This window comes from Brassica napus, chromosome A10, assembly GCF_020379485.1.
Source record: "Brassica napus cultivar Da-Ae chromosome A10, Da-Ae, whole genome shotgun sequence".
Classification (NCBI taxonomy): Eukaryota; Viridiplantae; Streptophyta; class Magnoliopsida; order Brassicales; family Brassicaceae; genus Brassica; species Brassica napus.
The window spans coordinates 10,053,889-10,067,869 of NC_063443.1; the positions used below are offsets into that span (position 1 = coordinate 10,053,889).

At 29.7% G+C, this 13,981-nt stretch overlaps 3 protein-coding genes across 3 annotated transcripts; 2 read left to right on the top strand and 1 right to left on the bottom strand.

The window, feature by feature from the left end:
* The first annotated feature begins 1,153 nt into the window (after positions 1 to 1,153).
* LOC106370295 (putative lipid-transfer protein DIR1) lies at positions 1,154 to 1,823 on the top strand. Its single transcript, XM_013810333.3, has 2 exons — positions 1,154 to 1,532; positions 1,633 to 1,823. Coding segments are annotated over exons 1-2 (306 nt in total). The 5' UTR covers positions 1,154 to 1,227; the 3' UTR covers positions 1,634 to 1,823.
* Positions 1,824 to 7,216: 5,393 nt separating this feature from the next.
* On the top strand, positions 7,217 to 8,000 carry LOC106371416 (putative lipid-transfer protein DIR1). Its single transcript, XM_013811484.3, has one exon. The coding sequence runs from the start codon at positions 7,599 to 7,601 to the stop codon at positions 7,929 to 7,931; it is 333 nt and encodes a 110-aa protein (XP_013666938.1). The 5' UTR covers positions 7,217 to 7,598; the 3' UTR covers positions 7,932 to 8,000.
* Positions 8,001 to 8,127: 127 nt separating this feature from the next.
* LOC106371415 (sodium/hydrogen exchanger 4) lies at positions 8,128 to 12,279 on the bottom strand. Its single transcript, XM_013811483.3, has 16 exons — positions 12,045 to 12,279; positions 11,103 to 11,339; positions 10,901 to 11,019; positions 10,697 to 10,794; positions 10,557 to 10,616; positions 10,415 to 10,461; positions 10,110 to 10,304; positions 9,985 to 10,031; positions 9,823 to 9,889; positions 9,645 to 9,745; positions 9,458 to 9,559; positions 9,172 to 9,316; positions 8,980 to 9,042; positions 8,803 to 8,886; positions 8,399 to 8,701; positions 8,128 to 8,302 (listed from the first exon to the last, which is right to left on the bottom strand). Exons 2-15 carry the CDS (start codon positions 11,265 to 11,267, stop codon positions 8,399 to 8,401), a joined length of 1,596 nt encoding a protein of 531 aa, XP_013666937.1. The 5' UTR covers positions 11,268 to 11,339; positions 12,045 to 12,279; the 3' UTR covers positions 8,128 to 8,302.
* Positions 12,280 to 13,981: the final 1,702 nt, after the last annotated feature.

A 13,981-nucleotide genomic window follows, 5' to 3' on the forward strand; every position in this document is an offset into this window, starting at 1 on the left:
TATCACGTTAAATTAGCTTTCATCGCTAAGTTAGTAAACAAAAATATCCAAATGTATTGAGTTCCTCATAAATTCTAAGCTTTGATCAACAATTCTAATTAGAATTGTTTTCGGCCCAAAACATATAGATGATTATATAAACAATCCAAAACTGTATATATATAAAACTTGGATCATATATAGATATTAAATTTTCAATACCATATATTTTATATTTCAATTATATAATTCACCATGCGCAAAACACATGTCTTATTTTAATAAGAAGAATTAAAAATGAGTTGGGATAAATTTACCTCTAAATATTATTATGGAGGTAAATATATAGATGTGTTGGAAATTCCCTTAGCATTGATGTTACATTTGACTACCATTTAAGTTTACCTCTCACTGAATACAAGTTCACAAACCAGAAACCAAACAGCTATATGACTTTTTTTCGTTCTCGCTATAGTTTTAAAATATACAATATGAGTTGTAGTGAAAAATGCAAGCCAAAATACAAAGACAAAAAGAAGTTTTTTAGGATGATACAAAAAAGAGTTTTTATCGTAAATATAGTACACATGGATAAAAATGACTAAAATGTTTTAAGAGATAAATATACGTTTATATCCTTAGATTAACTAATTTAGACTTACAGCTTAGATTTAAAGTATAAGGGTCAAAATGACTAACATGTTTCATTAAAAAGGTAATTTTGAATTTCAAAATAGAATTTTGGAAAAAGTAAAATTTTGAAAAAAAAATTAAGAATTTATGAAAAAATGTTCTAACTCAAAAACATATTATTCAAAAATAATAAAAATATCATTATATTTATTTTTTAATCTTTATTATTTATTTAAATAATTATTTATATTTATATATATATAAAGTAATGATATAAAGTTTATTTTATCTCTTTAAGTGGAACTTGTTGGTCACTTTTCTCTTTATGTGATCTTTTGATTTTTTCTTTAACAATTAGTTTCTTTTGGAAAAAAATTGTACAATACCAACAAAACCCACTGAGACTCGCAAAGGAGAAATTTCTACCGGAGACTTAGACATGAAACTAAGGTCACCCACATTGGTCCGTTTGCTTACAAATTTTCGACGCAAAAGACCCGTGACATGGCTCTACGGTTGCTATATAAGAAGCTTATTAGATTTAAGGGTTTCACGACAGAGTTGAGAACTTGAGAGAGAGAAAGAGGGTAAAGATAAACAAAAGAAAAGACAGAAATGGGTAAGAACAACACCAAAATCCTCATCACAGCTCTTGTGATGATTGTAACCGCTTCAATGATGATTGAAGAAGCTAAGAGCGTTCGCATATGTAACGTCAGCACAAAGGACTTGAAGAAATGCCGTCCAGCTGTCACTGGAAACAACCCACCACCTCCCACTCCCCAATGCTGCCAGGTGGCCAAAGCCGCTAATCTTGAATGTCTCTGCCCGTTCCTCTCCAGGTCCGGGATTGACCCATCAAAAATCAAGGCTCTAGGAGCCAATTGTGGCATTACCAAAAATCCCTCCTGTTTGCCATGGTAATACTCAAAAGTACCATTAAAGTTATTGGAATCTGGTTGAGTAAAGAGAAAAAGTCTTACGCTGATTTAATTTGTTTGTTCTTTCTTTAAAACGCAGATTGAAGAACTGAGCTGGAATGGCCACATGCGTACCCGTCGCAAGATTAAATCTTTAAGTTATAATATGTCTCTTGTTGTTCTATTCGAATAAACCACCAGATTTTGCTATTATTTTCAGTCACCTTTTCTAAGAAAAAGAACCGTGTTCTATGTATTAATGAAAAACAATAAAGTACTGCTTTTGGCTTACTCCATTGTGTTATACTTTCTTGAATATCCAAAAACTAACTCTGCATGCCTCTTCCCTGCAGAAAACCCAAAATCATAATTAAAACTGCAAATAAAAATATAGAAAATATAGTTGCATAAACGTTTGGAATTTAACTGCTTCGTAAACGAGTCTCTGTTGCAAGTTGCAACATATACAAATATGCATGCATGCATCTCAAATAAATTTACAATATCACAGATTCACAAATGCCTGCAGAATATACGAAGTCAGATAAAGAAACGTTTCTTGCGAAAGAAGCTTGACGAAAATAAAGAAAACGTCTCGAACAAGTCATCCTTGAACTCTTTGTCATATTATATATGAATCTCTTATATATTAAAAGAGAAGCATTGTTTAAATGCATTCACAATATAATAGACACGTGTCAGTCTCACAATGATTTGATAATAAGTATGTTAAGGTGTTTACACTTTATTCATAAACTAGGTTAAGATCCGCGCCTTGCGCGGAATGAACATTATATATATAAATTATTTTATATATTATATGTTTATAACATATTATGAAATAATAAATATATGTTTATAACATATTATGAAATAATAAATATATATTGAATAAAAAAAATATTATCTACTACTTATATAATTAAATTGGTGCGAACATATAAATAAATTTTATAAATCGAAAAAATATTTTTTCTATTTGATATGATATATAATTAAATTTAAATGATAGTAACATATATAGTATATTTTAATATTAATATTTATTAGATGATGCTTTTTGCTCATATTTTTTTTTATCATTTGTATCTGTTATAGCAAAAAGTCTAAATTAGTGATAACAAAATTTTCAATGTGGAATTAATGGTTTAAATAATTTATAATATTTAAAAAAATTAAGTTGTCAATATTTTTTTCAAATTTTTTATCAAAAAAATGTTCAAAGTAAATTTCAAAATTAAGATATTTATGTATTTTTATATGGCATATAGTTTAATTTAAAATGATACATATATTTACATATCTTTTATTTTTGATACTTATTAAATGAGACTTTCAATTTATATTATTTTTTAATTGTTTGTATCATGTCATAACAAAAGTTTTAAATCATAGATCACAAAATTTGAATGTGAAATTTTTAACAGTTTAGTAATTTATACTCATTTTTAAAAATTCAAAATATAATATATAAATAATTTTTTTAGTTTTTATTATATGGTTACTATGATTGTTTAATTTATTTTAATAGCTTGAAATTAAACAAATATAATTATAATACACACTTATTTTTATCAAATCTTTATTATTCAAAATCATTAATTGTCATATATACTTTAGCCACATTAGGCAATTCCGTAATCTTATTTAAGGAAATAATGAAGTACATTAATAATGTATTTATTGTGGTTTAATAAAAAGCTTATTATATATTTAGATGGACTAACCTATTTCTCTAAAGATTCTAAGAATCATTCTAGTGATGACATGTGACTACAAAAAAATGTTGCAATGCTTCTCAAATAATATATAGGGGATGTGTTCACAATATGTATTTTGTATTTTTTTTAATATAAAACTCGCATACATTGTTCCAATAAAACTCTGGATTTTTTGGTTTGCATAAAAATAGATAATGAATCAAAAGCCAAACTATATATATATATATATATATTATTTTTATTGTTTACGGATAAAGTTGAGCAAAATATTCATAAATTTTGATTTGATTCGTTATCCGTTTTGATTTGAACCAAAAAATCTGGATATCCGTAACTCTACGAAACAAATCAAATACTAAAATACAATATTCAAAAAAGAAGCAAATCACAAATACCAATACTTTTAAGAACATATATCTAATTTGATATGTTATATGCATATATATACATATATGTAAAGAATTATATATATACGTCTTATATATTATACTTTATATCAGTTTTACAATATTTTTATGAATTAAATTTATTATATTAGGTACTAGAATTTTAAAAGTTAAATAATGTTTTATTTTTGTAATAAAATGTTATATTATTAAAATTTTCAATTATTTAAAAAAAAATATATTTTATTTACGGATCAAATCAGATATTCTTTAAAATTCTAAAACATTTTGGATATCCGAGAATATCTAGGTGGCTAAAGACAAACCATACGAATGCTTCCAAATACCCATATATTCGATATGTACCCACACCTATTTACGGATACAATTTTATTTTCTTTATATGAAAAAATGACTTATGTCAAGGCCTTTTTTATTTTAAATTAATTTTAATTTTACCTTTCATGTATTATTTTGAACAAAAATATCATTAATTTAATATTAATTAACAATATCTTTATATTTGTCAACTATTTTGATATACTTTTTACATACACATACATGTGTACCTTGATGTGAGCACCTTGTAACTAAGTATTCACCACAACTGAAGTATCTAATTGTTTATTAAAGTTGAAATATTTTTTCTTAATGCTTCTTTCACTACCGACCAAATTGTAGTGAAATGATTTGTATTAATAATTTATTTTTCTTTTTCTTAAACTATTATTTTTTAGAAACTATAATATGAAACTATTGGTTCGACATGATGACTATCTAAAATTCATAACATGAAAATAAACAAATAATATTAATTTTTGGTTTTTACCGGAAAAAACCAAAAAATCAAACATTTTAACTGAATAAACTAAAATGAATATTAATTTAAAATAATTTTTATATTTTAGAAGATTAAAAACCAAAAAAAAATTTTAAAACTGAACCAATATCCAGATTAAACAGATTTAATGTCTTTTAATTAAAATAACAAAACTAATAATCATTTTCCGTGCAAAACGCGGGTTATTACGGTATAATGCGAACATTATAATGCCACAGAAGAAAACAGTGACAATAATGCTTAATGAAAAGATAATATATTATTACGTTTATTTATCCTTCGAGTTTCAATGTTTTTTCGCCACTGATGGAGATTTTACCATTGATAATATAATCTTATATAGTACTCCCTCCGTATCACATTAAGTGGTGTTTAGAAGAAAAAAATTTATTTCAAAATAGTTGATGTTCTCACTATTCTAGATAGAATTTAATACCATTTAAATTTTCTGACCAATTGCAAAATACTGAATTTTTCTTATAGGTTAAATTAATTTTATTTAATGATATTTTTTTATGTAACCAGGATAAATTGTATAGAAGTTTGTATTTTCTTAATCCAAGTGAAAAAATCTTAAAAATCACTTAGAGTGATATATAGGGAGTAATTGAGAAGTAAAAAAGCTCATTATATAAATCACAAACTTCTGTAATAATTATTTTTTGTATGACTTGTGTACATAGAGGAACCATGTTGTACACATTTAGTGATAACGGCATACTACTAGTTTGTGAATCGTTATGGCTTTCCTAAGGAGAACAAAACTAAAAATCTGAGGAAAAACAGAGAAGAGAACTGATCGCTGTGTCATGATATGAATCATAGGTTTGTGTCTGAGATCATAAAAGTTGTGAAACTTCTCCAGTGAGTATATCTCTGTTTTTACTGTTGTGACTTGCAACATAGGAACCAGATGGTTCAGAAAACCAAAGACATGTTGTGACATTATAAGAATAGTCTTTTGGACTTGTTATACACGGAAAACTATTGACATTAACTAATGTGCAACAAAGTCCTATCATTCACCAACCGGAGACTTGTGCAAGCAACTAACTAAGGTCCCCACATTTGTCCCCTTGTTACACATTCTTGACGATGACTTGACTTAAGAGAGCCACGAGTCTACGCATTCGTTAACATTGCCATATTCACTAATGCATGATGTGACGACATCTCAACGCCACAGAAAAAAATAGTCACATAAGTTTACATATATCTCACTGTAATCCTGATCCGATGCGACAATTATCCAATTTGATTCGATCCGACTTTTGGATATATAACCAAAATTCTTTTTATACTTTTAAAAGTATATCCAATCCGTAAAATAAATAAATATTGAAAATAAATTAAAAATCTAAAAAAATAGAAATAATAATATTTTATTACAAAATAAAAATTTATTTACCTTTCTAAAATTTAATAACTAAAATAATTAATTTAATAAATAATATATTGTAAAACTTACATAAAATATAATAACTTTATAAAATGTAAATAACATATTATATATGTTTTTAAAAATATTAATATTTGTGATTTGCTTCGTTTTTTACAGATTTTTATATTAGTATTTATTTTGATTCGTAAAATTATATATATTTATAATTTTTTAGTTCAAATCAAAACGGATAACAAATCAAATTAAAATTTACAGATATTTTACCTAGCCCTAAATTGACCTTCTAAACATAGAAAAATATTGGGAAGTCTCCTTGTTCAAGTGGTTTGACTAAAGAATTATTAATGCTTCTACACCAAAAGGTCTGAGTTCCGATGTGAATTAATGAAGAAAAAGGCTTACAAGAGATCTGCAACATGGCACAAGGAATATCGTTAAGCGTGGATCTCATAAGACGGCTCAGGTAATGCAGTTATGCATGAATCCTCATAAAACAAGTAGAATTATCGACTGTAGGTCTGTAATATTTTCCATAGTTTGTAATAGTATAATTATCCAGCGTTAAAAAAACATAGAACAATATTTAGGAAACTATAATTAAAAGTTTCATTGAACAAAAAGAATCCCCTAGACTATATTTGCGAAGTGATTTTGCCACATGTCTTTTCTACAATCAATTTCACAAAACAAATATGACATGGCTACTGAAATTGATGACATGTCTTATAGTTTAATATGACATGAACAATTGCATTAAATGTTAATTTATATTTTAGGTAAACTTTTTAAAATATGGTAATAACTCATATATTACATTTAATGGCAATTTATATTTTTGGAAATTTTTTTAGAATATGGGAATAACTCATAAATCATCATTAAAATAAATATATTCAAATATGGCATTATAAATTTCGAAATATAATTTAATTATATATTTTTAAATTATACAATTTTATTACTAAAATTTTCAAAAATGTATACAATTTTTTTTTAGAAAATTATAAAAATTTAATCGTAAAATTATTATTTTCTTATACATCTACAAATTTTATAAATATTGTTTAATTTTAATTTTTTGGTAATTATGCAACTTTTACAAATTTATTTAATATATTTAATTAAAATAAATAGATAGAAAAATCTATCTAAGATTATAATTTCAAATATGCATCTTCTTAAATATAATTTTTATGTTTAATTAAATAAAATTTATTTTAAAATATTGATACGAAAAAGAAAATTTACAATATTAATAAAATTTTAAAATATAATTTATATTTATCTGTTAAAAATATTTGAAATTTTTTTACTGTACATGGTGCAGGAAAACACCTAATATAAATATATATAATATATATATGTGACAAACCAAGAACAAAATGACATAAGAGGCATTTGTAGTTGACATTATTTGAAAAGTAACTTCTACATAATATCACAAACACAAAATCATAATAATCAATCCTATCAAATTTTCATTCAATTTTCAATGTATGAAACGAGAAAAAGAAACCAGTAACTACCACAAGTCTACCTTTGCAATTTGCAGACTTTTAACTCAAGACCACTTGACTAGGACCAGAGAGTCAACGACCCACATCACACGCTCTTTCTAGGTTTCACTTAGAATCCAACTTGTTACATTAAGCTCTTTAAATTTAAGAGTTCCAAGGTAGAGTACTAGACTCAAGAGAGAGGAAGATCAAAGAGAGAATGGATGAGAACAATACCAGAACCATTGTAGCAGCTCTGGTGATTGTTTTCGTCTCCCTGGTTTTAATGGAAGAACCTACAAGCATTCCCTTATGTAACATCAACGCAAACACCTTGGAGAAGTGCCGTCCAGCAGTCACAGGAAACAACCCGCCGCTTCCAGGTGACGCATGCTGCATAGTCCTCCAAGCTGCTGATCTCGAATGTGTCTGCAAGTTCAAATCTCATATTCCAATTTTAGCGACCAAATCACATAAAGTCCATGATCTTCTGAGAAAATGTGGCATTAAAACAATCCCTCCTGCATGCCAAGATAAAACCAAAGTATCATAGATGTATTTGAACCACTAGCTTAGTAGTACTGTATCTGAATAATAAGCAAAGAAGGAAAGTTTTACATTTCTAGTGCTGCTCTTTTTGTAACGTGCAGCTTTAAAGAATTGAGGCGGAGACAGACCCCTCTACCACGGACTCTGCTTGATCTTGTCCTGCGACTAATCTGATGTCTCTGAATTACGATATGTTTAAATAAATCATAAACTTGTAACGATCTTTGATCACCTTGTGTTTAATTATAGAAGAACCATTGTATACACATTTTAAAGAAAACGACACAATACTGGTTTCTCACTACATACTCTCTCGAAAATCCAAAAAAAAACACCAACTCATCATGCCTTCCCAGCAGCAACTCATATCATAAACTGTAAAAAAAAAACAAAGAAAAAAAAAGAATTATTCGCTTATTAGGATGACTATCTGAGTAGTTACTTGTGGTAACAACAATGGAGGTGGTATACCTAGCATTCTGGTTGATTAACTGGACGAGGTCCACCGAAGACAGGTCTCATATAAGTATCATCAAACTTTCTCCAGTAGCGGTGGATGGTGTAAACAGGCTGTTCAATCAGAAGGGTGAGACTATCTTTAGCTCTGCTTAAGTTGGTGGAAGTAGACTCGTCAAAGGAGAGTAGAGGAAGCGTCGCATCTTCCTTCGGGGAACCTGGCGCACTCTGTTTACCTCTACTATTACCGGTGTTGTCACTACTTTCGTCGTGAGGAAGAAGATAGTTCACAAGTGGCTTTGTGAGGAAACCAAACACCTGCTTGTCGGTACATGACAAAGAAGACAGTCTTTATCATTTTTTTTTTTATAATATAGAAGCAGAGGGTCATATACTAATGAAGTGGGTGTTTGTTATACCAGTGTAGTAAAGAGGACAACGACGATGGTGTTGGTGACCATGGCAGCATCCAGAGGATCCGTTGTAACACCCGAGTATGTGAACTTGGCACAGTTATGAGATTATAATGAAAACATCACTAATCTAATGTAAAAGCACAACTGTAGAGACTGTATGAATGTGTAAAGAGCTAAAACCTGCTTGAAAGCCAGAGCAATTGAGACAGCACCTCGCATAAGCCCCGCCCACCAAATAATCACCTATAAAGTATACATAAGGCAAAACTTCAAGACAGCATCTTTACTCCTCTAAGACAATATAATTGTATGACTTTTTAGTGTTTTCTGATAAAAATGTAACTGAAGATAAAAGAAAAAGAAGGACTAAACCTGGTGCTTGAATGTGATAGACTCGCTTCTTTGAGCGTTTCGATTCATGAGATTAGTTAAGACAGAGAGTGGAAACACAAACGCTGCTCGTCCAAGCAATACTAATGCGGTTATGACACCGGAGACCTCCAAAGTACCCCCAACACTGAAAGAAGAAGGATTAATAAATCTTCATTAATCAGAATGATAGATGATATTCCAGCGATGTGATGTCACCAACACCACAGCTTAACTTGCAGCCCTGAACTCTCTACCGTATATAAGGATAAGACAGACATTTATATACCTTAAGCTGCTAGTCTTCCACTTGGTAAAATCAAGAGCATCTGTTCCAACATACAGAAATATGAATGTCTCCGCAATAAAGGAAAGCATCGCAAATACGTGCCTGCACTAACAGAGATGGAACAGTCACACAACAAGCATTTCCTGCCACTGAGACTAGAGAGAGGAATAAAATAAAAAACAATTGCCTGGAAGTGATTCTTGAACTCTCTGTCACGTTATACGATGCATAATGCGACATCAAAACACCACAGAAGAATACAGTGAGAATCCCACTTAATGAGAAGAGCTGCAAGAAAGTTTAAAATTCATTTATAAAGCTGCATTTGACTTCTGCCTTAACTGTTGGAGTAATGGAGATATTACCTCAGCCAACATATATGAAAGGTAAGCCATTAGGACCATGATCGCGAGTTCACGTGTGGTTGAGTGTCTGCCAGCAACCATATAAAAGGGGCACATATTAAGATATAATCTTAAGGATGAGATGAAAAAGTTTGCAAGTTTGGTGTAGTTTTTTTTTATTACCTTCCAAAATAGAGAGTTTTAAGGACAAAAGACGTTACTAGCCCCACCTGCAAAGACATCCACACTGAGTATTTGACATGCTTCAAAGAGAGTGAAAAATATATGCCAAATCAGTTATAGCTTACACCAATTCCGAGGAGTGTGCTTGTGGAGAAGAGGTACAAAAAGTTTCCTAATACTCGTAGAGCCGTCAAACCGTTGATGCTTTCGAAGTGAATCTTTTGAACGGCGTTGAAGAGCACAACTGAGGTTGCATCATTCACCACTCCTTCTCCAAATACTAAGCTGTATAGCAATGGTGTCTCATCTTGATGGAGAATCTATATAATATTAGCATGGTATGTAAAAAGCAAAACTGATTTATTATAAAAACAAGCTTGAGAAGAAGGAATCTCAGGACAATAAAATCTTTTAAAAAAAAATCAAGAACCTGTAGAGTGCAAACAGTATCAGTTGAGGAGAAAATCGTTCCAATGGCTGAATCAAGAAAAGAAAATCATTCACTCTCAAACAGTTAAAATAGATGAAAAGAAACATAGTTTGATGAACATATGCAGCTAATAAGATCTCACCAAGATAGTCTCGAGCAGTTAATCCCTTGAATCCCAACTTGGGAAACAGCAACCAAGTGCCTGGTTCGGATTATGATTAAAGTTTGAATTATGGTTCGTCAAGTCATACAGGTTTTAATGAAATATAAAAAAAGATTTACCAAACGAAATAATGGTAGTGGAGATGAAAACTCCAATGACACCAAACGACATGATGGTTAAAAAGTTGTGAAAAAACTTCTTTTTCTTAACTTGGAATCTGCCACAAACCAAAAAAAAAAACAAAACCTTCACTCAATCTCCAACATGATAGTGCATAATCTCATCAACACAACATAGTAACCAACAATCCAGAAAAGGCTTACCCGGCATTGAAAATGATAGGAGGAAGAAGATAAATGAAGAATAGCTCTTCATCAAACACCAAAATATGAGAACTCTTTCCTTTACTAATAAGTAATATAACCGTTCCTGATACAGCTCCCTGTTTGCAACATAATAATAAAAATTAGTGACAAAACTGTTCTTAGAATATATATATATAAACAGTATCTTGAAGCAACTTACGACTAAAATGGCGGTAATGGATTCATTGACCCATCGATTCTCTTCGAGTAAGTGGCCAATAACCAAACAGAGGCAGAGGATGACGATGAACACAGAGATAGGTATCACCTTAGGATGCTCAGTGGCTAGTTCTATCGATAGAAACTCCGTTAACCCAATACCCATTTTTCTCAAAAGAAATAAACTTGCAATGATTATCTTCTTTTTTTTTTTTGCTTTCGTCGATTATACACACACCTAGGGGTGGGCGTTCGGGTATCCGTTCGGGTTCGGGTCGGGTATTTCGGATTTTCGGGTGTTTCGGTATAGAGGTGTAGAACCCGTTCGGGTATTTCTGTACTTCGGGTCGGGTTCGGGTATTTTAAGTTCGGTTTCGGTTATTTCGGATCGGGTTCGGATATTTAGATTTTGAAAAAAAAAGAATGAAAATTTTCATTTCTCAAATTTCTTGTATTTAAATATATAACTTTTCACTTAACTATTTTTTATTTTTAATAGATTGCATGGTTAATATATTTGGACATAACATTTTTAAACTAAAAAGACATTAATTTGGTTATTGTTTTTAAATTTTGGATGTAACTTTTTGTTAATTGCTGAAATAAGAAGTTTGACATGCATTTTAAGCGAATAGCAAATCATCTTCTACGTAATTGTATGTATATCATATGAATTTAAAGTATGTGTAGTATCAATATAAATATTTTATATAAAATGAAAGATGTAAACTATAAATATAAGGTTAATTATCATATGTTCGGTTATTTTCGGATATCCATTCGGGTTCGGATATTACCCGTTCGGGTTCGGATATCCAATCTCTCCTAATTCAATACCCGTTCGGATATTTTGCTACTTCGGTTCGGATTTCGGTTCGGATTTTTCGGATCGGGTTCGGGTGCCACTTCGGATTTCGGGTAAAATGCCCACCCCTACACACACCAATCGCAAACCAAAGCAGGCACAGAGAACTAGAGAGAGACAGAGTCAGAGTGTGAGAGATTTAAACTGCGTTAAACAGGGCGGTTGTTACATGTGGCGCTAAATATACACGTGGCTATTTCCTGACGTCATCAGGCTGAGTCAAACGTGGGACCTTTTTTTTTGGGCTACATTGCATGGTGGGCTTTTAGACCCACACCTTTTGTTAACGTATAATAAAATTAAAAATTGTTTTAATTTCAATTAATCATGTTACTAAAAAACCTCAGAAAGTCACTAATTATTACACAAGAGCTGTTTCGTAAGAAACTCGAACCAATTGTAATAAGAAGGAGAAGAAAAACGATTCATTACAAAAGTGTTTGGTATGGATTACTAGTAGCAATTTGCTACAGTCAGGTATAGGTCCACGCACGCGGCACGTGACCGTTCTTATTGCTTGTCTTTTGGATGATGTTCATGAGTCACATAAGTGACCAATATTTGCCATCATGCCATGTGTGTTCAAGGCCGAACATGTTGTGGGACCCGCCTTATTCTAATCAATCATCCACCGCCATCTCAACCGAAGAAATCACTTTAAAAAGGTTTATAAACAATGGCTGAGTGAGTGAATTATCCGTTGTACATTTCAATTGTATGCATATTATAGTAGTGCACGCTTATATAGTAATAATAGAGGGTAGGTAATAAATGTGTAACGCAATAACTAATTAAAATACACAACACAAAACTCTATTAAAATAATAAGAAAATCGTTGAGAAAAAAAAAACTAAAAATAGGATCAAAATCTATTACTACATTGTTGTCATGCTTTCTTGAGTTCCAATGTATATTCCAAATTAATAATAATTATTTAAAATTAATAATAATAAGAAAATCGTTGACAAAAAAACTAAAAAAATATCAAATCTATTACTAATTTTGTTGTTCCATTGTTGTCATGCTTTCTTGCATTCCAATGTCTATTTCAAATTAATAATAATTCGATAATGAAAAAAAACATTTTATGTCGTACAAAATATATATATATATATTTATTTATTTTTAAGTATATTTATATTTTCTAACGTTTAAATGACTAACTTTTATTTAAATCATTTTAATCAATTAATTATATAAATAAAATATATTTTATAAATTTCTTAATCTACATGAAATACATCGAAATGACATTTTTTTACAAAACGGAAAATGTATAATAGTTAGGATTGGGAAGCGTGTGTGGCAGAGATCAAATCAAAAGATCTTGAAAGTCAGTTGTGGAATACAAGATGAATGTGATTCTTAGTTTGAAGGAGAGAATGTGATATAACAAACTAAGTCTCACATTGGAGAATTAGACAAATGAAAGTCTAATATATAAAAAGATGTTTAACTCTAAATAGTACGAGGCCTTTTGAGATGGAAACCAAAAGTAAATCCATGCAGGCTTGCTAATTAGGCTCAAAGTAGAAAATATCGTAGTAATCCGATAATATAGAGTTAGACATTGGTTTAATAAATCACAACAAATTCATGAACTTAAATATATATATTTTTGAATAAAATAGATTTCTTTGTACAAAATAATAACGTAAAATTCAATCTTTTGACATAAATATTTTAAAAGCTTTTAATATTTTGATTGTCAGTGGGTGTTGATCGTTATACGCCCAACATCGACTATTCTGTTTGAAATATATTAATTTATTAATTTATACAATATAAACAGAGATTTTTGGTTGTAATAATAATAGAGGCCATGATAATAAGATACGTTTTTCGTGTTTAATAAAACTTGGTTGCCAGCTAAATAGACATTTAAACTTATTTTTAGTTGGTGTTTTATTTTATTTTTCCTTTTTTAAGTGGAAAGTGTAAAGAAAAAAAAAATGAAAAGTTGGAAGGTCTTTTTGTTTACCCATTTTAGATAAATAACTATCATAGTATAAAT

What these genes read in the sequence shown, in the direction of transcription:
- LOC106371416 (XM_013811484.3), top strand. Translation starts at nt 7,599, where the DNA reads ATGGATGAGAACAATACCAGAACCATTGTAGCAGCTCTGGTGATTGTT.
- LOC106371415 (XM_013811483.3), bottom strand. Translation starts at nt 11,267, where the DNA reads ATGGGTATTGGGTTAACGGAGTTTCTATCGATAGAACTAGCCACTGAG. An exon ending in AACTGCTCGAGACTATCTTG is followed by an intron (nt 10,462 to 10,556) that starts GTGAGATCTTAT and finishes TTCTTGATTCAG; the next exon opens with CCATTGGAACGATTTTCTCC. An exon ending in TGGAAGACTAGCAGCTTAAG is followed by an intron (nt 9,317 to 9,457) that starts GTATATAAATGT and finishes TTCTTCTTTCAG; the next exon opens with TGTTGGGGGTACTTTGGAGG.
- LOC106370295 (XM_013810333.3), top strand. Translation starts at nt 1,228, where the DNA reads ATGGGTAAGAACAACACCAAAATCCTCATCACAGCTCTTGTGATGATT.